A 25,193-nucleotide genomic window follows, 5' to 3' on the forward strand; every position below is an offset into this window, starting at 1 on the left:
TCAGTCCCTCCCCACATGAATGTTGTAGTGTTTGATGGCAAAAGGTGCATGAGTGCCCAGGGAAGGTAATACTCCTCTGGTGACGTCGGTGTATGGATCAGTAGACAAGAAGTGCCACGAGAAGGAGCGAGCAGTTGGAGCAAGAAAGTTTTTGTGGTGCGACACAGGTGAAGGTGAAGGTGAAGGAGGGCAAGGGGGCGGTGCTGTCCGCCCAGTGGTCGGAGGAGCAGCTGGAGGAGTTTTTAAGTGGCAAATTCCATGAGCAGGGGTAAGAGGCCTTAGAGGATTTGGCTAAGATGGTGGAGCCACTTCAGGTGGCGATTGAGCGAGTGGAGCAGAGGCAGTAGGCTCAGGGCCTGGCGATCTCAAAGGTGGAGCATGAGGATCTGCTGATCTCGCTGGAAGCGGAGGTCGGGTTGATGATGGTGACAGGCAGCCAGAAAAAGCTGAACGATAAATTGGAGGATCTCGAGATTCGTTCCAGCAGGCAGAATTTGGGGACTGTTGGAACGTCTGAAGGCATCGCAGGAGCAGCGGCCGCCAAGTTTGTGGCAAGCATGCTGGAGAAGCTGATGGGGGAGGGGGCCTTTGACTGGCCACTTGAAGTGGATCAGACGCACAGAGCGCTGAGGTGGTAGCTGCAGATGGGGGAGCTGTCATCAAGGGCGATGGTGGTGAGGCTGCATCGGTTTCTGGATAAAGAAAAGATTCGGTGGGCGAGACAGACCAAGAAATACACCTAACTTGCTTGAGGAGGCAATGGACTTGATGAGGGATCATGGACTGTGAGGATATGGAACATTGGAGGAGGTTTTGTGGTGAATTGGGGTAGGTTTTGAAGAGGGAGCGGTATCGTGAGTGTTTCTCTTTGTTTGTGGGTGGTTGGAAGGGTTGGTGGGGGTGTTGATTGGAAGGGTGAGGGGAAGGCAGGGACTCTGGGTGGGGACCATCATGCTAGACGAGTGGGCTAGTTAACGTGAGTGAATTGGCGGCGGGGTGGGTGTTGTCAGGAGAAAGGCATGGGAGGGGGGATTGGGTTCGTTCTTTGTTTGGTTGTAAGGTGAGGAGGGAGGGTTGCTGACATGAATGTGGTTCGTGTGCCGCAGTTCAGAAGGGAGGGATGGCAGCAGACATATAAAGGTGGGCCTTGAGGGACCTGTGACGTGGGCTGGGGATGGATTAAAAAGTGATATGGGTGATCGGCAGGGGAGGTGGGCATGGAGTCCCCTCATCAGGCTGGTCACGTGGAATGTGCGAGGGTTGAATGAGCTGGAAAAACAGTTGCGTGTTTTCGCGCCTCTGAGGGGCTTGAAGGCGGACGTTGTGCAGGAGATGCACCTGAAGTTGGGGGATCAGACGAGGTGGAGGAAGGGATGGGTGGGGCAGGTGTTCCACTCGGGGTGAGACATGAAGACAAAGGGGGTGGCGGTGCTGCTTAATAAGGGAGTGGCTTTGAGTTGAGGAGCAATGCAGCCGATCTGGGGGGTAGATTTGTGATGGTCTGTGGGAAGCAGGAGATACCGGAGATCCTGGTGAATGTTTATGCCCCGAATTGGGACGTGGATCAGGTGGGTGTTAGGGAGGATACCAGACCTGGACACGCATTGGCTGTTTATTGGGGGTGATTTCAACATGGTCTTAGGTCCGAGTTTTGACCGGTCGAGTCCTAAGTCATCAAGGGTGTTGGAGGTGGCGAGAGAGTTGAGGGTGTTCATGGGGGGGGGGGGGGGGGGGGGGGGGAGAAGAACCCGTGGAGGTTTGGGAGGCCGAGGGCGAAGGAGTTCTCATACTTCTCCCATGTGCACTGGGTATTTTCCCGGATCGACTTTTTTGTTATGGACAAGGTGATGCTGCTGGGGGTGGCTGATTCGGGGCATTTGGCGATTGTGGTTTCCAACCACAGGCCACATTGGGTGGATTTACAGGTAGTGCGGGGGTTGGGAGGGGGAGTCCAGGGCCGCAGTGGCGGTTAGATATGGGGCTGTTGGCAGATGAGGGTGTGTGTGTGTGAGCGGGTGAGGGCTCCCATTCAGGGGTATGTGGAGATGAACGATATGGGGGGAGATCACAGCCGCCACATTGTGAGAGGCACTTAAGGCTGTAGTTAGAGGTGAATTCATTTGGATCCTGGTGCATAGGGAGAGGGTGAAAGGAGAGGAGAGGGCGAAGCTGGTAAAGGAGATTCTGAGGGTAGATCTCAGGTACTCGGTGGCACTGGATGAGGCGGTGTTAAAGTAGATGCAGAGGCTCCAGATAGAGTTTGGGTTAGTGTCCACAGGGAAGGTGGTGGGGCAGTTGCGGAAGGCCAGAGGGCAGCTGCGGAAGGCCAGAGGGACAGTGAATGAAAAGGCGAGTAAGATGCTGGCCCATCAGCTGAGGAAGTAGGCAGCGGAGAGGGATATTGGGAGGGTGAGAGACGAGAAGGGTTGATTGATGATGGACTTGCATGTCAGGGTTAATCTGACCTTGACTACAACTCCATGCAAGTTCTAGCCCTATTACTGACACTGCTAATAATGTACAGTGTTTATTTATTATACTAATAACAGCAGATGAAACATGTTGGTAGATATTTAATCATTATAAACAGTCTGACACTAACCACAGTCTCTGTATTTTACAGGCTGGATCCCTCAGAGCCACAGATAGTAGTTTCACTCCTGAATCTCCCAGGTTATTCCGACTCAGCTCCAGATCTGTCAGTGACCGGTTTGCACTGAGAGCGGCGGCAAGATCGTCAGCACAAGAAGCTGTGAGAGCGTTTTCATCCAGACTGGGGATCGAAGAAAGAAAAATAACAGAAATCAGAGTAAATCAGACTGTTTTTCAGAATAACATTATTAACAGTAATGATGTACAGTGTAGAATCAAGAAAGACAACTTCCATTTATACAGAAGTAAAAATACTACTGCTGGTGTAAATCTGAAACATAAATAGGATATGCTGAAAATAGTCAGGTCAGGCATTATCTTAGAAGAGGGAAACAATTAATGTTTCAGCTCGATGAGCTTTCATTGGAACAGGGAAACGGTAAATTGAATTGTTTTAAGTGACAGGGAGATGGGGATGGGCTTTGGCAAGGAATGAACAAAATGGAAGTACGGCAGTGATTAAATGACAAAAGGGATGATGGTTCAGGACAAAAGCAGAGGATCCTCATGCCCTTACCCTGCATCACGAGGGACGGGTATGGGATGGTCAGTGGGCTGGAGATTTACCAATAGTTGGACTGGAAACTGGTGATGTGGTAGTGTGAACAGGGATAGCTAATTTAAACATAGCCCATAAAGCACGGTTGGCATTCCTCTCCATTGGAGAGACAGAGACAATTAGTTAAATACAGCTTTCGAGATACAACTTAGGAAATGTGAGGCAACAGGAGTCACGACTCCATGAACTACCATAGCTGGTATGTGGAGCACACCATTGACATGAGCGTCATTCTACATCACACTCTAGCCACTTAGCCAACTAAGTTATCCAACTCCAGTTATGAACACAATATTGCCAGAGCCAGCAAATTAATGTTTGACAGATAAGGGGAAGGCATCCACTCAGGCAGCGCAAGCAGAATCAGAGAATTGTCACAGAGCAGGGTGAGGTTATTTAGCCCATGGTGTCTGCACTGACTCTGCGAATGAGCAACTCACTGGGTGCCATTCAACCGCCTTTTCCCCATTACCCTGCATATTCTTTTTCAGATGAGAGTCCATTTCCCTTTGGAATGCTTCAATTAAACGTGTCCCCGCCACACACTCGGGCAGTGCATTCCAGACCTGGACCACTTGTTGCAAGGGAAGTCGCGGTTCAGGCGATGCTGGCGTCATAATTGACGGCATCCAGCAACATTTTCAAAGGTAGCACTTCTGGGGGATGGGGCAAGAAAAGGAGCCCTGGTCAGTGCACAAAGGGCTGAAATAGCAGGAGGGAGATTAAAGGTTACTCCCCAAAAATTTACTGATGCGCTCGGGTTTGGAGGACATCTTGTTCCCTACGATTGCGAGAAGATCAGCCTGTCAATGTGGATGGAGATTGTTGAGGAAGTGAGCATCCTTCTCCACTCTGTACCTACTATGCAGACAGAAGAGGAGGCATTGCATTATTAGTTATGAAGGCAGTTACCATGGTAAGGAGAGATGATACCTTGGAGGGGGCATGGAATGAAGCTTTGTGGGCGGAGCTTAGGAATAAAAAAAAGGGACAGCCACATTGCTAGGGGTTTATTATAGACCCCCAGATTGTCAGCGGGATATTGAGGAGTAAATGCGTGTGGAATTTGCGGAGGGGTGTAAAAATAATAAGAGGGTAATTATATTCGGTGATTTCAATTTTCCCAAAATTAATTGGAATAGCCATCATGTGTAGCCACCTGGGGTGGCCACTGCCCAACACAAAATGAAAGATTGCAAGGAATGCAGGGAAAATGGACATGTTGGAAAGCAAACAGCTTGCAAAGCGATTGTATATTGGGACGATTGCAGAAACCAGTTTTGACTGTTGCAGAAACCAGACAGCACTGTGAAAGGAAACCAGTTAACATACTAATGAGGCAATACAGGGCGAGTCCCAGATACAATGGACACAAGTTAAGCACAAATCAATCCATTCTATGGAAGGCCAGACCCTGTGGCGCCAGAGAAGCCCAAAACAATAGGTCCCAAGAACCGCCCCAGTGACCGAGGAACTGCCCTATGATTGGGGGGTTCAAACATATCGATTGGGAAGAGACCCAATCGATTCCAAGCAGGTAAGGGAGTCCGCCCAAAGGGACGCGGACCTCCTGGGACCTATAAAAGAAAGGTCCCACACATGGTTCAGTCTCCTGTCTCCTACTCCAGCCGTCGAGCAGCAACCACCAACAACTAAGTGCCTAACGATGACCGCTACAAGAAATAGGCACTCCTGACCCCCTTTTCAATTGATAACAATCTGAAGTCTGCAGACCAGAGTAGAGCAAGAGGCCTTGTTCCCTGACCCAGCAGTTCCTTCCAGATAAGTATTAGTTGTTTAGCGGTAGGAGTAAGTTTAATCCTTTAGCGTGTGCATGGGTAGTTTATTATAATTGTATTATAATAAACTCTAGTTGTTTGGACTTACTAATTGGTGTACGGTTTTATTGCTTTGAACTTCACCTTGAAGCTTGTGGCGGTGTCTTAACGGCACCTGGTGACTCCAGAGCTTAGAACAAGAAACAGAGCCAAATTGAGTGTTAAGCACACTCACCCAGAACGACCAACATTTAGTGGCGACTCCGCCGGGACTCGATTAGAAGTGGCCCCCCCACTCAAAGAGAACCCAGAAATTTGAATTGGAAATCTAATTGGAAAAAGGAAAAACCGTAAGTGTTCAAGGAGTTCAAATCAATAACGATAATTCGGAAGTGTGTTTTTGCATGCGTAACTAACAGGGTTGTAAGGTTAAACTGAGAGATTTTTGTTGGGTCAAACTGTCGGGAGTTTTATAATCGGAACATAGCGAAAGCTGTACCTGTATTTAAAAGCATTACCTGATCATCCCCTGTTCCAAATTAAAGAGAGAAAGAGGAAATGGCCATGCAGGCAATGGAACGCCTCGTGAACCCAGAGCAGTTCGTGGTCGCAGCGACCAGCAGTAGCAGAGTAGGCCAGTGTCCCGTATGGGAACTGGAACTCAGGAAATACCTTAAAGGGAGAGGATGGCCCCTTTGGAGTGAGTTTTGTTTGAATGAGGAGTCAGGTCCCGGGAGTATAGGACATACTTGGTGGGAGAACCTTTCTCAAATTCACAGGAAGAATTTAAGTAAAGCACGCAAGCCGATGGCAATTGTGTCCTGCTTGGCACAATTGCGAGGCACAGAGGAGGTCGTTCGGACGCTCCGAGCAGAATTAGAGGAAAAGAATAGGATGAGTAAAGTGGATGTCAGGGACATCAAAAAGGAAAACCTAGAGTTAAGAAGGAAGCTGGCAGAGAAGGATAGAGAGGTGGATGATGCCAAGAGGGCACATCAGTCCTGTCTAGCCCATCTGAGCAGTTCCAAAACCCAATATGAAAAAGCCTATCAAGATGTGCAGCGTGCAGTCCTGATAAGAGAAGAGTCAGAAAAGCAGGTAGAGGCACTGCAAAGGCAAATCTCTGACCTAAAGGCAGCTTTAAGAGCACTCCATGCTGCCACCACTGAGCAAAGGCAAAGCACAGTGGATCACGCAAAGTGTAGGAAGCAGATTGCGGAGCTGCAATCTCTGTTTTCCGTACAGAATGGGTTCCAAAGCACCTTTGGAACACAGTTAGATGAGGAAAATGCCCCAGATTGGCAAGAATTGAGCGAAAGCACAGCGCTATGTTCAGGGAACATGTGCGACAGCAGCGCAACAGAAAAGGAAATCACCCCAACCCTCCACAGATCAGATAGCACCCGCACCTATGAACCCAGTCACCACCCAAAGAAAGGCAACCACAGACGGCGCACCCGAGATCACTACACCACCCCCTTAACCGTAACACAACGCAGGGACGCATGTCAGAAAATCACCCCGTTCCTCCCCACTGCAGACCCCCACCAATTTTTCGCGAAAGTAAAACAGCAGGCTACCATGTACGGCCTGGATGAGAGCAAGTGAAGCTCACAGTTTTGAGTTTAGACTCATCAGTAGTTGCAGCCCTTCCCGACCCACAGAACGTTGGAGGAGGCACACTAGAGGAGATGCATACATCTATTTTTGACGCGATACGATACAATAGAGACGACCCAATCGAAGGTCTAAATAAGTGTCGGCAGAAGAGGACAGAGCATCCCACAGCATTCGCAGGAAGGCTGTGGATTCATTTCACTGCCGTTTTTGGTGATTTAGACCGAGCGCATTTAACCCACGATAATATGGTTAAATGGACCCGCACAATAATCTCCCACACCACAGATGCAGGACAGAATGTCTGCAGCAATTATGACCCCTCAGAAGAGGCCCATAATGAAAAATGGGTTTTGAAAAGATTGTCCCGCGCTTGGCAGCAATCCGTCCACAATAAAACAGCATTTATAAATCCCGAAGAAGAGCAGGCAGATGCAGACATGCATCCAGTTAAAACACATCAAAACCCCGCATGTGTAAATGAGGGAAGGAACAGCCCACAGCAGACCAAGTCACAGGAATGTTTTAACTGTGGACAGTTAGGACATTACGCTCGAGAATGTCAAGCCCCCCCGAAACAGCAACAGAATCAGCCCACCAATGCCCCCCGAAGCAGCAACGAAATCAACAGCCCAGACCCCCCACTCAGGGAACAATACACAAGGGAACAATGCACCAGAGTGCCTGCTCCGCCTTATGTGCCTCAGGGGTCATGTTAGAACTGTAGGCAGTCAGGATACTTTGCCCGAGATTGCAGGAGACCCCCAGCACCAGCTAGACCCGCCCCCAGATATGAAAGAGAACACCACCCACAGCAGCTACAAGGTCCCAGCTGCCCCATGCAAACTATGAGCACTTACCCACCACTTCTCATGGCAGGGATACCTCAGCAATGCCAGTTCATTTTTGTTTCTCTCCTTCCTCTCTTCTTCGGTCACACTGCACTGACTCCATATGCTAGTTACACCCCAAGCCAAATGTAATTTACGGTATCCTTCTTTCTGATGGAACCTGTACGATATTCGTTGCATGTTTGTTTGTATGTGTTTGTTAAATGTTCGGTGTTTAAATTTAAACAGCTTTTCACAGCCCCACGCCACCACTGATGGAACCTGCACGTATGTATGTTTTTTTGTATGTTAAATGTTTGATTGGAGATCGGCCACTCACTTTTCAGCTGAAAAGCTTGTGACCACCTCACATGCACGTTAGTTTATCCGACGAAATTTCGGTGAACTTCACTCAATTGAAATGTCCTCTGCAGAACCGACAATGTTCACGACTTGTCTTCTGTTTACAGATGTTGGAGCATCTTGGCTCCTCCCTTGTTTTTTAGGTGCCCCGCTATTCTGGGAATAGAGGCTGCAATTCCACTACGACTACATTCTTGCCCGTTCATTTCAGGTTGCTCAGGCAGTGGAGAAACGGCATTGAGGACCCGCCCTGTCTGAGGACCCCCCTTTGGTCAGCTAAGCTCGGGTACAGCACAGCACGCCCTACCCGGGGATCCCATACAAATCTTACCCGTAGCGGCCCACACGCATCCCATTCGGATATCTCATTTCTAAACTTTGGTTTCATTTTTGTTTAAGGTAGCCCTTCGGCAGCCATCCCATATGCTATTTACATCCAGGAATATTCGGATGGTAAATCGCAAAACCTGCGAGACGGCTCGCAGTGGCAAAGTTGTTAGGTGTATGTCTGGTCCTAAATTCGCTTTTGAAAAAAAAAATGAGGGGAGTCACAGGGTGTGACTAGGCCATTCATTTAAGGGACAATTGGAATGAGAGGACAGATACACTAACATTACAGGTATTAAACGAATTATTGACAGATACTGTGCTTGATCCCATAGCTTTCGAACGGTCGAAGGAAGGATCAGAGCAAGATCAGCAATACAAAAGGACCGAAGGAAGAGAAGGAAGAAGACCACGATGAAGAACTACATGCTTTTAGTTACTGTTTTTGTATTTTTGCGCACGGACGCAAACCATTTTTCCCCTATGACCCCTGCCGTTAATGTTTCCCACACACCGACTTCTCAAAGCCAAGTAATGAACAGCAAGGACCAGACCTGGTGCACAAAATTCATGACCTGGTACTCACTTTCGTATGTCATTGAATCTCTTTTGGTGATTGCAATTCTCTGCATCAAAGTGCAGACCCTCAGAATGAGGAAATGGAGAAGGAGAGCCTCCCGCTCTTGCACCTCAACCATTTACAGAGTACAATCCCTATTTTCGGATTCCACCAATTTCCCCAACCCCTTGATGTATAATAAAAGATTTAATTTAATACGATCTGTAAATAAAGATTATTGCGGATGTATTATAATGTTCTGGGCTCGACTTCCGAGTCAGAAAACGAAACGTAAAGATACTGTTGTATGATTGAGTAAGGGTTTAGAATGTTATAGGATATTTAAATGTGAGATGAGAATAGTTTATTGCGATAGTTAGAGGTTCCCAATTCGAATTGGTAATGCATGTCCCCTTTGACATAGCGCCAATCAGAAAATGTTAGTTAAAAGTTTTTTTGCCATAGTTGAGGAAAAAATAAAAGCCATGGAACTCGCTGAGGTCAGGGAACACAAAGACACCGAACTTGGGTGATCCTTCATGATTTCTCATGAAGATCACAAGGAGGGAATGTAGCCACCTGGGGCGGCCACTGCCCAACACAAAATGGAAGATTGCAAGGAATGCAATAAAATACAGATGGAGGGTGAGAAAGTAAAATCAAATACTAGTGTTTTGTGTTTAAACAAAGGAGATTACAAGGGGATGACAGAAGAACTAGCTAAGGTAGACTGGGAGCTAAGACTTTATGGTGGAACAGTTGAGGAACAGTGGAGAACCTTCCAAGCGATTTTTCACAGTGCTCAGCAAAGGTTTATACCAACAAAAAGGAAGGACGGAAGAAAGAGGGAAAATCGACCGTGGATATCTAAGGAAATATGGGAGAGTATCAAATTGAAGGAAAAAGCATATAAAGTGGCAAAGATTGCTGGGAGATTAGAGGACTGGGAAATCTTTAGGGGGCAACAGAAAGCTACTAAAAAAGCTATAAAGAAGAATAAGATAGAGTATGAGAGTAAACTTGCTCAGAATATAAAAACAGACAGTAAAAGTTTTTACAAATATATAAGACAAAAAAGAGTGGCTAAGGTAAATATTGGTCCTTTAGAGGATGAGAAGGGAGTTTTAATAATGGGAAATGAGGAAATGGCTGAGGAACTGAACAGGTTTTTTGGGTCGGTCTTCACAGTGGAAGACACAAATAACATGCCAGCGACTGATAGAAACGAGGCTATGACAGGTGAGGACCTTGAGAGGATTGTTATCACTAAGGAGGGAGTGATGGGCAAGCTAATAGGGCTAAAGGTAGACAAGTCTCCTGGCCCTGATGGAATGCATCCCAGAGTGCTAAAAGAGATGGCTAGGGAAATTGCAGATGCACTAGTGATAATTTACCGAAATTCACTAGACTCTGGGGTGGTCCCGGTGGATTGGAAATTAGCAAACGTGACACCACTGTTTAAAAAAGGAGGTAGGCAGAAAGCAGGAAATTATAGGCCAGTGAGTTTAACTTCGGTAATAGGGAAGATGCTGGAATCTATCATCAAGGAAGAAATTGCGAGGCATCTGGATAGAAATTGTCCCATTGGGCAGACGCAGTGAGGAAATGAATAAATGAATGTGATAAAATTAGGCACTAGGACCCTGAGGGCACTGTGGTCACAGACAGAACAAAGGAAAGCAGAAGTTTCATGGCTCGCGGGGGATGGTAACCTCGTGGTCAGAAGTTTGAAAAAGATGCTGGGGTTACAATGGACCAATTAGGATATAGGGCCAGGTCAGGAGGTGTATAGAATGACCAATGGGAAGCTTATATGTGAATCTTACTGTGATTTTGAATATATCAGCAGAAGCTTCTTTGTATTCTGTCTCTCTTTATTCTGGGCTCTCAGAAGACAGTGTGTGTGTCCTGAGGTCCTATGGATTGAGTCAGCCTTGCAAGTTAGTTATTATTAAATGATATGATACCTGCAAATCCATCTCAGATTTTATTGAATCTAGACTGACAGCAAATTAACCAGGAATCGACAGCAGCATGGGTTCGTAAAAGGCAGGTCATGCCTAACTAATTTAGTGGAATTTTTTGAGGACATTACCAGTGCAGTAGATAACGGGGAGCCGATGGATGTGGTATATCTGGATTTCCAGAAAGCCTTTGACAAGGTGCCACACAAAAGGTTGCTGCATAAGATAAAGATGCATGGCATTAAGGGTAAAGTAGTAGCATGGATAGAGGATTGGTTAATTAATAGAAAGCAAAGAGTTGGGATAAATGGGTGTTTCTCTGGTTGGCAATCAGTAGCTAGTGGTGTCCCTCAGGGATCCGTGTTGGGCCCACAATTGTTCACAATTTACATTGATGATTTGGAGTTGGGGACCAAGGGCAATGTGTCCAAGTTTGCAGATGACACTAAGATGAGTGGTAAAGCGAAAAGTGCAGAGGATACTGGAAGTCTGCAGAGGGATTTGGATAGGTTAAGTGAATGGGCTCGGGTCTGGCAGATGGAATACAATGTGGACAAATGTGAGGTTATCCATTTTGGTAGGAATAACAGCAAACGGGATTATTATTTAAACGATAAAATATTAAAGCATGCCGCTGTTCAGAGAGACTTGGGTGTGCTAGTGCATGAGTCACAGAACGTTGGTTTACAAGTGCAATAGGTGATTAAGAAGGCAAATGGAATTTTGTCCTTCATTGCTAGAGGGATGGAGTTTAAGACTAGGGAGGTTATGTTGCAATTGTATAAGGTGTTAGTGCGGCCACACCTGGAGTATTGTGTTCAGTTTTGGTCTCCTTACTTGAGAAAGGACATACTGGCGCTGGAGGGTGTGCAGAGGAGATTCACTAGGTTAATCCCAGAGCTGAAGGGGTTGGATTATGAGGAGAGGTTGAGTAGACTGGGACTGTACTCGTTGGAATTTAGAAGGATGAGGGGGGATCTTATAGAAACATTTAAAATTATGAAGGGAATAGATAGGATAGATGCGGGCAGGTTGTTTCCACTGGCGGGTGACAGCAGAACTAGGGGGCATAGCCTCAAAATAAGGGGAAGTAGACTTAGAACTGAGTTTAGGAGGAACTTCTTCACCAAAAGGGTTGTGAATCTATGGAATTCCTTGCCCAGTGAAGCAGTTGAGGCTCCTTCATTACATGTTTTTAAGGTAAAGATAGATAGTCTTTTGAAGAATAAAGGGATTAAGGGTTATGGTGTTCGGGCCGGAAAGTGGAGCTGAGTCCACAAAAGATCAGCCATGATCTAATTGAATGGCGGAGCAGGCTCGAGGGGCCAGATGGCCTACTCCTGCTCCTAGTTCTTATGTTCTTATGCAGGGAAAATGGACATGTTGGAAAGCAAACAGCTTGCAAAGCGATTGTATATTGGGACGATTTCAGAAACCAGTTTTGACAGTTGCAGAAACCAGACAACACTGAAAAGAAACCAGTTAACATACTAATGAGGCAATACCGGGCGAGTCCCAGATACAATGGACACAAGTTAAGCACAAATCGATACATTCTATGGAAGGCCAGACCTCGTGGCGCCAGAGATGCCCAAACCAATAGGTCCCAAGAACCGCCCCAGTGACCGAGGAACTGCCCTATGATTGGGGGGTTCAAACATATCGATTGGGAAGAGCAGAATCGATTCCAAGCAGGTAAGGGAGTCCGCCCAAAGGGGCGCGGACCCCCTGAGACATATAAAAGAAAGGTCCCACACATGGTTCAGTCTCCTGGATCCTGTCTCCTACTCCAGCCATCGAGCAGCAGCCACCAACAACTAAGTGCCTAACGACGACCGCTACAAGAAATAGGCACTCCTGACCCCCTTTTCAATTGATAACAATCTGAAGTCAGCAGACCAGAGTAGAGCAAGAGGCCTTGTTCCCTGACCCAGCAGTTCCTTCCAGATAAGTATTAGTTGTTTAGCGGTAGGAGTAAGTTTAATCCTTTAGCGTGTGCATGGGAAGTTATTATAATTGTATTATAATAAACTCTAGTTGTTTGGACTTACTAATTGGTGTACGGTTTTATTGCTTTGAACTTCACCTTGAAGCTTGTGGCGGTGTCTTAACGGCACCTGGCGACTCCAGAGCTTAGAACAAGAAACAGAGCCAAATTGAGTGTTAAGCACACTCACCCAGAACGACCAACACATGTTAAGGGCTTAGATGGAGTAGATTTCTTAAAATGTATACAGGAGAACTTTTTAGCTCAATGTGCAGAAAATCCATCAAGGGATGGTGCAGTGCTGGACCTAATTCTGGCGAATGAAGCTGGACAGGTGGTTGATGTGTTGGTGGGGGGGGAGCATTTTAGTGATTGTGACCACAGCATGGTTCAGTTTAAATTTGATATGGACAAAGAAAAAGACAATTTGCAAACAAAGGTTTTGGATTGGGGGAGACTGGATTTTAACAAAATGAGGACGGATCTGGCCAAGGTAGACTGGAAAGAGTTACTTGTGGGGAAACCTACAGAAGAGCAGTGATGAAATGGGGAGGGGACAGGCCCAATATGTTCTCTCGAGGGTAATGGGAAGGTGTAACAAACACCGAGAACCATGGATGACGAGAGACATTCAGGATATAAGAAGGAGGAAAAGAGATGCTTTCAACAAGAATAAGGGGAGCAAATCTGCAGAGGCATGAGTGGAGTACAGAAAGTGCAGGATGGAGCTTAAGAAATCAATTGGGGCCTCACGGTAGCATGGTGGTTAGCATCAATGCTTCACAGCTCCAGGGTCCCAGGTTCGATTCCCGGCTGGGTCACTGTCTGTGTGGAGTCTGCACGTCCTCCCTGTGTGTGCGTGGGTTTCCTCCGGGTGCTCCGGTTTCCTCCCACAGTCCAAAGATGTGCGGGTTAGGTGGATTGGCCATGCTAAATTGCCCGTAGTGTAAGGTTAATGGGGGGATTGTTGGGTTACGGGTATACAGGTTACGTGGGTTTAAGTAGGGTGATCATTGCTCGGCACAACATCGAGGGCTGAAGGGCCTGTTCTGTGCTGTACTGTTCTATGTTCTAATTAGGAGAGCAAAGGGGACATTTGAGTTAACTGGCTGGTAAAAGTATGGAAAAATCCCAAGATATTCTACAAGTATATCAATGGGAAAACGTTAATCAGGTAAAGGGTAGGGCCCATTAAGGACCAAGTGGGAAATCTGTGGGTGAAGCCAGAGGACATTGGTAGGGTGTTGAACAAATATTTCACATCTGTCTTCACCCAAGAGAATGAGGAGTTAGTTAAGGAACTCGGGGAAAGAGATTGTGAAGTTCGTGAGAAAATTCTCAGAGGGAGTGATTAAGGTATTGGAGGTATTGGCGGGCTTAAAAGTGGACAAATCTCCAGGTCCGGATGAATTGTGTCCCAGGCTGCTGTGGAAGGCGACGGAGGAGATTGCCGGGGCTCTGACCCAAATTTTAAATTCCTCTCTTGCCATGGGTAAGGTGGCAGAGGACTGGAGAACAGCTAATATGGTCCCACTATTTAAGGGAGGTTGGAGAAACAAGCCAGGAAACTGCAGACCAGTGAGTCTCACGTCAGAGGTTGGGAAACTACTGGAAAAGATTCTGAATCATTGAATTTATAGTGCAGAAGGAGGCCATTCAGCCCATCAAGTCTGCACCAGCCCTCGAAAAGAGCGCCCTACCTAAACCTACACCTCTACCCTATCCCCGTAACCCCACCCAAACTTTTTGGACACCAAGGGCAATTTAGCATGGCCGATCCACCTATCTTGCACATCTTTGGACTGTGGGAGGAAACCGGAGCACCCGGAGGAAACCCACGCAGACATGGAGAGAATGTGCAGACTCTGCACAGACAGTGACCCAGGCCAGGAATTGAACCTGGGACCCTGGAGCTGTGAAGCAACTGTGCTAAACCCTAGGCTACCATGCTGCCCTCTGTGCTGCTGAATCCCCACTTGGAGAGGAAAGGTTTGATCAGGAGTAGACAGCATGGCTTTATCAGAGGGAGGTCATGCCTAAAAAGTGTGATTTAATTTTTTGAGCACGTCAGGGCAGCACGGTAGCATTGTGGATAGCACAAACGCTTCACAGCTCCAGGGTCCCATGTTCGATTCTGGCTTGGGTCACTGTCTGTGCGGAGTCTGCACATCCTCCCAGTGTGTGCGTAGGTTTCCTCCGGGTGCTCCGGTTTCCTCCCACAGTCCAAAGATGTGCAGGTTAGGTGGATTGGCCATGATAAATTGCCCCTAGTGTTGGGTGGGGTTACTGGGTTATGGGGGTAGGGCGGAGGTGCTGACCTTGGGTAGGGTGCTCTTTCCAAGAGCCAGTGCAGACTCAATGGGCCGAATGGCCTCCTTCTGCACAGTAAATTCTATGATAACCAAGTGTATAGATGAGGGTGCTGCAGTTGATGTAGTTTACATGGATTTCAGCAAAGCCTTTAACAAGGTCCCACATGAGAGACTTAATAACAAGCAAATCCACATGGGATACAGGGTATTTGATAAGGTGGATTCATAATTGGCTTGACGATAGGAGACAGAGGGTGTTGATGGACGGCTGCTTTAGTGTTTGGAAGCTAGTGACCAGTGTGTACCACAGGGATCCGTAATGGGTCTCCTATTATTTGTCGTTTATATAAATAGGGGTAGGATCAGTATGTTTGTGGATAACCAAAAGATTGGCCGGGTGGCTAACAGTGAAGTTGAGTGACTTGGGTTACAGGAAGATTGAGACAGGTTAGTCAAATAAGCGGATAAGTGGCAGATGGAATTTAACCCTGAAAAATTATAGGTGATACACTTTGCAAGGAGTAATTTAACAAGGTTAGTATACTAGGAAAGGTCTGACACTAGGAAGCTCCGCGGAACAAAGGGACCTTGGCGTGTTTGTCCTTAGATTTCTGAAGGAGCAAGGACAGGTTAATAGAGTGAAGAAAAAGTCATGGGGGACGCTCACTTTTCTCAATCGGGGCATAGATTGGAAATGCAGGAAGATCATGTTGGAGTTGTATAGAACTTTGGTGAGGCCACAGCTGGAGCACTGTGTGCAATTCTGGTTGCCACATTACAGGAAAGATGTAATGGCACTGGAGGGCATGCAGAGAAGATTCACCACAATGTTGCCGGGTGGATCATTTAAGTTATAAAGATAGGTTGGATAGGCTTGGGTTGTTTTCATTGGAGGAGAGAAGACTGAGGGGGCGACCTGATTGAGGTGTACAAGATTATGAGGGGCACGGACAGGGTGGATAGGGAGCAGCTGGTCCCCTTAGTTGAAGGGTCAGTTACGAGGGGACACAAGATCAAAGTGAGGGGTGGGAGGATTTGAAGAAAAACGATTTTACCCAGAGAGTGGTGACGATCTGGAATGCACTGCTTGGGAGGGTGGTAGAGGCGGGTTGCCTCACACCCTTTAAAAAGTACCTGGAAGTGTACTTGGCACGCCATAGCATTCAAGGCTATGGGCAAGTGCTGGCAAGTGGGGTTAGGTGGGCAGGTCAGGGCCTTTCATGTGTCGGTGCAGATTCGATGGGCTGAAGGGCCTCTTCTGCACTTCAGTATTCTGTGATGCATATATCTTGCTGGGTATATTGAAAAGCTCTATCAGATCTATCAAGGCAGCAGAATTTCATCTTCAGCCACCTTGTGACCTGCTCAATAGTCACTCAGGTTTCCCTGTTCCACCTGTTGTATCTCTCCTCTGTAACCGTGCCTGTGTTTCACACAGGTACAAGGATCCATCCTTTTAATGGGCAGCAGTTGCCTTTTTAAATTCTTTCATGAGATGATGCCGTCACTGGCAAGGCCAATAAAGACCTCTACCTTTTAGCTTTAACAAAGTGTCACCTGGACTCGAAACGTTAGCTCTTTTCTCTCCCTACAGATGCTGCCAGACCTGCTGAGATCTTCCAGCATTTTCTCTTTGGTTTCAGATTCTGCAATCTGCAGTAATTTGCTTTTATTATTTGAAGCTTATCCCCAATTGCCTGAAGAAGTGGTGAGCAGCCTTCTTGAATTGCCACAATCCATCTGGTACAATGCTATTGGGAAGCGATCTACAACAGAGAAGGAACGGTGATATAGTTCGAAACCAGGACAGTGAGTGGCCTTGATGGAAATTTGAGGTGGCAGTGCCCCATGCTTCTGCTGTCTTTGTCCTTCTCGGAGGTAGAGGTCACTTGTTTGGAAGATGCTATTGAAGGAGTTGCTGCTCTCCAGCTTGTACACGGTACATACTGCTGCCACTGTATATCTGGATGGAGTGAATGCTTAATTTGGTGCAGGATGTGCCAACCAAGTGGATTATTTTGCCCTGAATAGTGCTGAACTTGAGTGTTGTGGGAGCTGCACTAATTCAGGCAAGTGGAGCGTACTCCATCACTATCTTTACTTGTAGATTGTGGACAGGGTATTTGGGAAACATGAGATGAGCTACTCACTTCAGAATTCCCAGCCTTTCAGCTGGTCCTGGAGCCACAGTATTCACACTTCATTGTCTGGTCAACAACAACCGTGCATCAATGACCCCTCTGTCATAATATCCATTCATGTATATCATGAGATGCAGACAGGCAGTGATTGACACACAGGATAACCAATGAACACACACGATACAGAACAACCAATCACCAGACAGGACACCACCACTATAAAGCCCACAGGGCATTAATGCTCTCCCTCTCTCACAGGACTTGTCTCGGGAGATAGTCGCAGTGCACAGGCCAATGAACATCATCATGTGGTAGCGAGCTAGTCTGGTCAAGCCAGTAGGAGATTATCAGATAGGTTAATAGAGTGTCAACCCACAGCAGATTATGTACAGCAATCAACAGGTGCACTAAAACAGTGTTGGACCATCTCCTGTGTCGGAAGCCTGTTTCTCGTTTTACTGCATCCAGTTGCAGTCGATGTTGGACCAACACAGATAACACATCACCCTCCAATAGTCCTCCTCCCTACCCACCCACCCACACTGAACCACTAGAATGTTGATGCTGGGGGATTCATAGAATAAAATAGAATAATTTCAGCACAGAAGTAGATCATTTGGCCGTCGTGTTCTATGCCAGCTATCAGGTACTTAGCTAGATGCAGCCACCTACCTTTTCCCATATCGCTGCAAATGTTTCCCCTCCAGCTGATTATTCAATTTTCTTTTGAAACCAAGTGCATCTGTCTCCATCACAGGCAGTGTTTTCAGCAATAAATGTCAAGGGAAAATGGTTATATTCTCTGTTGTTTGGGAAGATTATTATCTGCCACTTGTGTGGTGTAAATATTATTTGCCACTTATCAGGCAAAGCCTGAATGCTGTTCAGGTCTAGCTGTACATGGACATGGACTGCTTCAGATCGAAGGAATTGTGAACAGTATTGTACTGTTGAAAATTATACAATCATCAGTAAACATCCTCACTTCTGACCTTATGTGGAGGGAAGGTCATCGACAAAGTAGTTCAGGGTAGTTGGGGTGAGGATATTACCCTGATGAACACCTGCAGAATGTCAGTGAGGCACCATGATGCCCCACAAGGCTGTGTCCTCAGCCCCCTACTATAATCCTTATATACCTATGACCGTGTGGTCAAATTCCCCTCCAACTCGATTTTCAAATTTGCTGATGACACCACCGTAGTGGGTTGGATTTCAAACAATAACGAGACAGAGTACAGGAATGAGATAGAGAATCTGGTGAACTGGTGCGACGACAATAATCTCTCCCTCAATGTCAACAAAATGAAGGAGATTGTCATCGACTTCAGGACGCGTAGTGGAGAACATGCCCCTGCCTACATCAATGGGAACAAAGTAGAAAGCGTCGAGAGCTTCAGGTTTTTAGGGGTACAGACCACCAACAGCCTGTCCTGGTCTCCCTATGCCGACACTATAGTTAAGAAAGCCCACCAACGACTCGACTTTCTCAGAAGACTAAGAAAATTTGGCATGTCACATACGACTTTCAACAACTTCTACAGATGCACCATAGAAAGCATTCTTTCTGGTTGTATCACAGCTTTGTATGGATCCTGCTCTGCCCAAGACCGCAGGAAACTACAAAAGGTCGTAAATGTAGCCCAGTCCATCACGCAAAACAGCCTCCCATCCATTGACTCTATCTATAATTCCCGCTGCCTCAGAAAGGCAGCCAGCATAATTAAGGACTCCACGTACCCCGGACATACTCTCTTCCACCTTCTTCCGTCAGGAAAAAGATACCAAAGTTTGAGGTCACGTACCAACCGACTCAAGAACAGCTTCTTCCCTGCTGCCATCAGACTTTTGAACAGACCTACCTCATGTTAAGTTGATCTTTCCTCTGCACTTTGCTGTAACTGTAACATTATATTCAGCAGTCTCTCCTTCCTTCCCTATGTACGGTATGTATTGTTTGTACAGCATGCAAGAAACAATACTTTTCACTGTATACTAATACATGTGATAATAATAAATCAAATCAAATCAAAGATGGAGAATGAGGCCCCCTCTCAGTTGATGATGATTGAGAGGAGACTGATGCGATGGTAAATTTCCAGATTGAATTTGTCCTGCTTTGTGAGTACAGGACATACTTGGTCAATTTGTGTTTTCACTTGAGGCTTTTTACATATATTCATGAAAATATCAGAAGACCATCAACATGAACTGAAACCTGAAGCCCCCAACCTCCCCCGATACCAACACCCCACCGCCAACCCCGAGACCCCCCCCCCCCCCCCACACTCTGCTCAACCTGTTTAAGGTGTTGCATCGGGCCCACATGACGGTTGCAAGGATAAATTGGTTCTTTGCGGAGGTGGAGGACAGTTGTGGTTATTGTGGGGGGGGGGGGTTGGGGGGGGGGGGGGGTTGGGGGGGGGGGGGGGGGGGGGTTGGGGGATGGAGCCCGCGAATCACGTTCATGTTTTGAGCGTGTCTGAGGTTGAGGGGGTTCTGGCGGGACTCTCGGATGTTATGTCCGAGATTCGGGTTGTGGGGCCCCCCAGTGCGGAGCTCTCAATCCGCTGAGGAAATCAATGAGCGGCTTCCACCTCTGGATGAATCCTCTTCTGACCCCTCGCAAAGGAAACTTGACCTTCTCCAACCACAGGAATCCTGCCAGGTCACTCCACCAAATCCCTGCCTTTGGCGGTTCCAGATCCGGCCAACACAACAAGATCCGTCTCTGGGCTCTCAGGGAGGCAAAGGGCAACACATCCCCACCTGGGCTCCTGGATCTTCCGACACACTGAATATCGCCAGCTCCGCACTGGGGGGCCCCACAACCCGAATCTCGGACATAACATCCGAGAGTCCCGCCAGAACCCCCTCAACCTCAGACACGCCCAAAACATGAACGTGATTCGCGGGCTCCACCCCCCCCCCCCCCCCCCCCCCCCCACAATAACCACAACTGTCCTCTACCTCCGCAAAGAACCAATTTATCAGAGGCAGAGACAGTGAGAGAGAGACACAGAGGCAGAGAGAGAGAGAGAGACAGACAGAGAGGGACAGAGGCAGAGAGAGAGAGAGACGGAGAGAGAGAGACGGAGAGAGAGAGACGGAGAGAGAGAGACGGAGAGAGAGAGACGGAGAGAGAGAGACGGAGAGAGAGAGACGGAGAGAGAGAGACGGAGAGAGAGAGACGGAGAGAGAGAGACGGAGAGAGACACAGACAGACAGAGGCAGACAGACAGAGGCAGAGAGAGAGAGACAGAGACAGAGAGAGAGAGACAGAGAGAGAGAGACAGAGAGAGAGACAGAGAGAGAGAGACAGAGAGAGAGAGAGACAGAGAGAGAGAGACAGAGAGAGAGAGAGAGACAGAGAGAGAGAGAGAGAGAACCGGGGATGGTCTGGAATGCACTGCTTGGGAGGGTGGTAGAGGCGGTTGCCTCACACCCTTTAAAAAGTACCTGGAAGTGTACTTGGCACGCCATAGCATTCAAGGCTATGGGCAAGTGCTGGCAAGTGGGGTTAGGTGGGCAGGTCAGGGCCTTTCATGTGTCGGTGCAGACTCGATGGGCTGAAGGGCCTCTTCTGCACTTCAGTATTCTGTGAGGCATATACCTTGCTGGGTATATTGAAAAGCTCTATCAGATCTATCAAGGCAGCAGAATTTCATCTTCAGCCACCTTGTGACCTGCTCAATAGTCACTCAGGTTTCCCTGTTCCATCTGTTGTATCTCTCCTCTGTAACCGTGCCTGTGTTTCACACAGGTACAAGGATCCATCCTTTTAATGGGCAGCAGTTGCCTTTTTAAATTATTTCATGAGATGATGCCGTCACTGGCAAGGCCAATAAAGACCTCTGCCTTTTAGTTTTAACAAAGTGTCACCTGGACTCGAAACGTTAGCTCTTTTCTCTCCCTACAGATGCTGCCAGACCTGCTGAGATCTTCCAGCATTTTCTCTTTGGTTTCAGATTCTCCAATCTGCAGTAATTTGCTTTTATTATTTGAAGCTTATCCCCAATTGCCTGAAGAAGTGGTGAGCAGCCTTCTTGAATTGCCACAATCCATCTGGTACAATGCTATTGGGAAGCGACCTACAACAGAGAAGGAACGGTGATATAGTTCCAAACCAGGACAGTGAGTGGCCTTGATGGAAATTTGAGGTGGCAGTGCCCCATGCTTCTGCTGTCTTTGTCCTTCTCGGAGGTAGAGGTCACGTGTTTGGAAGATGCTATTGAAGGAGTTACTGCTGTCCAGCTTGTACACGGTACATACTGCTGCCACTGTATATCTGGATGGAGTGAATGCTTAATTTGGTGCAGGATGTGCCAACCAAGTGGATTATTTTGCCCTGAATAGTGCTGAACTTGAGTGTTGTGGGAGCTGCACTAATTCAGGCAAGTGGAGAGTACTCCATCACTATCTTTACTTGTAGATGGTGGACAGGGTATTAAGGAAACATGAGATGAGCTACTCACTTCAGAATTCCCAGCCTTTCAGCTGCTCCTGGAGCCACAACAGCCGTGCATCAATGACCCCTCTGTCATAATATCCATTCATGTATATCATGAGATGCAGACAGGCAGTGATTGACACACAGGATAACCAATGAACACACACGATACAGAACAACCAATCACCAGACAGGACACCACCACTATAAAGCCCACAGGGCATTAATGCTCTCCCTCTCTCACAGGACTTGTCTAGGGAGATAGTCGCAGTGCACAGGCCAATAAACATCATGTGGTAGCGAGCTAGTCTGGTCAAGCCAGTAGGAGATTATCAGATAGGTTAATAGAGTGTCAACCCACAGCAGTTTATGTACAGCAATCAACAGGTGCACTAAAACAGTGTTGGGCCATCTCCTGTGTCGGAAGCCTGTTTCTCGTTTTACTGCATCCAGTTGCAGTCGATGTTAGACCAACACAGATAACACATCACCCTCCACTAGTCCTTCTCCCTACCCACCCACCCACACGGAACCACCAGAATGTTGATGCTGGGGGATTCATAGAATAAAATAGAATAATTTCAGCACAGAAGTAGATCATTTGGTCGTCGTGTTCTATGCCAGCTATGAGGTACTTAGCTAGATGCAGCCACCTGCCTTTTCCCATATTGCTGCAAATGTTTCCCCTCCAGTTGATTATTCAATTTTCTTTTGAAACCAAGTGCATCTGTCTCCATCACAGGCAGTGTTTTCAGCAATAAATGGCAAGGGAAAATGGTTATATTCTCTTGTTTGGGAAGATTATTATCTGCCACTTGTGTCGTGTAAATATTATTTGCCACTTATCAGGCAAAGCCTGAATGCTGTTCAGGTCTAGCTGTACATGGACTGCTTCAGATCGAAGGAATTGTGAACAGTATTGTACTGTTGAAAATTATACAATCATCAGTAAACATCCTCACTTCTGACCTTATGTTCAGGGTAGTTGGGCTGAGGATATTACCCTGATGAACTCCTGCAGAATGTCAGTGAGGCACCATGATGCCCCACAAGGCTGTGTGCTCAGCCCCCTACTATAATCCTTATATACCTATGACCGTGTGTCCAAATTCCCCTCCAACTCAATTTTCAAATTTGCTGATGACACCACCGTAGTGGGTTGGATTTCAAACAATGACGAGACAGAGTATAGGAATGAGATAGAGAATCTGGTGAACTGGTGCGACGACAATAATCTCTCTCTCAATGTCAACAAACTGAAGGAGATTGTCATCGACTTCAGGAAGCGCAGTGGAGAACATGCCCCTGCCTACATCAATGGGAACAAAGTAGAAAGGGTCGAGAGCTTCAAGTTTTTAGGGGTACAGACCACCAACAGCCTGTCCTGGTCTCCCTATGCCGACACTATAGTTAAGAAAGCCCACCAACGACTCGACTTTCTCAGAAGGCTAAGAAAATTTGGCATGTCACATACGACTTTCAACAACTTCTACAGATGCACCATAGAAAGCATTCTTTCTGGTTGTATCACAGCTTGGTATGGATCCTGCTCTGCCCAAGACCGCAGGAAACTACAAAAGGTTGTGGATGTAGCCCAGTCCATCACGCAAACCAGCCTCCCATCCATTGACTCTATCTATAATTCCCGCTGCCTCAGAAAGGCAGCCAGCATAATTAAGGACTCCACGCACCCCGGACATACTCTCTTCCACCTCCTTCCGTCAGGAAAAAGATACCAAAGTTTGAGGTCACATACCAACCGACTCAAGAACAGCTTCTTCCCTGCTGCCATCAGACTTTTGAACAGACCTACCTCATGTTAAGTTGATCTTTCCTCTGCACTTTGCTGTAACTGTAACATTATATTCAGCAGTCTCTCCTTCCTTCCCTATGTACGGTATGCATTGTTTGTACAGCATGCAAGAAACAATACTTTTCACTGTATACTAATACATGTGGCAATAATAAATCAAATCAAATCAAAGATGGAGAATGAGGCCCCCTCTCAGGTTGATGATGATTGAGAGGAGACTGATGCGATGGTAAATTTCCAGATTGAATTTGTCCTGCTTTGTGAGTACAGGACATACTTGGTCAATTTGTGTTTTCACTTGAGGCTTTTTACATATATTCATGAAAATATCAGAAGACCATCAACATGAACTGAAACCTGAAGCCCCCAACCTCCCCCGATACCAACACCCCACCGCCAACCCCGAGACCCCCCCCCCACACTCTGCTGACCTCTCAATCCGCTGAGGAAATCAATGAGCGGCTTCCACCTCTGGATGAATCCCTCTTCTGACCCCCCGCAAAGGAAACTTGACCTTCTCCAACCACAGGAATCCTGCCAGGTCATTCCCCCAAATCCCCGCCTTTGGCGGCTCCGGATCCGGCCAACACAACAAGATCCGTCTCCGGGCTCTCAGGGAGGCAAAGGGCAATACATCCCCACCTGGGCTCCTGGATCTTCCGACACACTGAATATCGCCAGCTCCGCACTGGGGGGCCCCACAACCCGAATCTCGGACATAACATCCGAGAGTCCCGGCAGAACACCTTCAACCTCGGACACGCCCAAAACGTGGATGTGATTCGTGGGCTCCACCCCCCCCCCCCCCCCCCCCACAATATCCACAACTGTCCTCCACCTCCGCAAAGAACCAATTTATCCTTGCAACCGTCATGTGGGCCCGATGCAACACCTTAAACAGATTGAGGTTTAACCTCGCACACGATAAGGACGCGTTTACCCTCCGCAGGGCCTCTTTCCATGTCCTTCATCTCCCAACTTCTCCTCCCATTTGCGCTTAATCGCCTCCACCGGAGCGAACTCCCTCTCCATTAACTCACGGTATATATCCAACGTCCTCCCCAATATCATCCTCCGACAACAGCTCATACCGGAGGCGTCCGCATACAGTGAAACTCTGTGGTCAGCAACCCCCAGCTCTATCTCCTACCAACCCCTCGACGCCCTGAGCACCATTGCCAATGGTCCAACGCCAAGGCGAAAAGCAGCCTGCCTCATCCGCTGATGTAGCCTGAAATACCCTGAACTCATCCTTTTAGTCTGAACACACGCCATCGGCGCCCTGTACAGCAGCTGAATCCAATCTACGAACCCCTGACCAATCCAAACCGACCAACACCTGCAACAAGTACGCCCACTCCACCCGATCAAAGGCCTTCTCAGCATTCATTGCCACTGTTACCTCTACCCTCTGCCCCATCGAGGGCATCATAATAACATTAAGCAGCATGCGCACATTTGCCGACAACGGCTTCCCTTCACAAAACCTGGTCTTCCCCGATCACCCCTGGCACCAGCCCTCTATTTGCGATGCCAGCACCTTTGACAACAACTTCGCATCAACATTAAGCTGTGATTGGGTGGCACGACCTTCACTGCTCCGGGTCCTTATGTTTCTTCAAAATCAGGGAGACGGAAGTCTGCGACAATCTGGGGGAGAGCTCCCCGCCATCCCAAGCTTCATTATATCAGAGGCTCCAGCTCTGCACCAAACCTCTTGTAAAACTCCATTGGGAACCCGCTAGGCCCCAGGGCCTTCCCCGCCAGCATTGCACACATGCCGTCCATCACATCCCTCAACCCAATTGGGACCCTCCCCTCCTCCACCCTGGAGAACCCCA

General features: G+C 47.5%; 1 protein-coding gene across 1 annotated transcript in view; it reads right to left on the reverse strand.

The window, feature by feature from the left end:
* LOC119967860 (NACHT, LRR and PYD domains-containing protein 3-like) overlaps nucleotides 1-25,193 on the reverse strand; it is a 136,572-nt gene that overhangs the window by 11,984 nt on the left and 99,395 nt on the right. Inside the window, exon 11 of the mRNA XM_038800907.1 lies at nucleotides 2,603-2,773. Coding sequence (XP_038656835.1) covers nucleotides 2,603-2,773 — 171 coding nt within the window. The remainder of the gene's footprint in view (nucleotides 1-2,602; nucleotides 2,774-25,193) is intronic.

Source organism: Scyliorhinus canicula, chromosome 6 (genome assembly GCF_902713615.1).
Source record: "Scyliorhinus canicula chromosome 6, sScyCan1.1, whole genome shotgun sequence".
Lineage (NCBI taxonomy): Eukaryota > Metazoa > Chordata > Chondrichthyes > Carcharhiniformes > Scyliorhinidae > Scyliorhinus > Scyliorhinus canicula.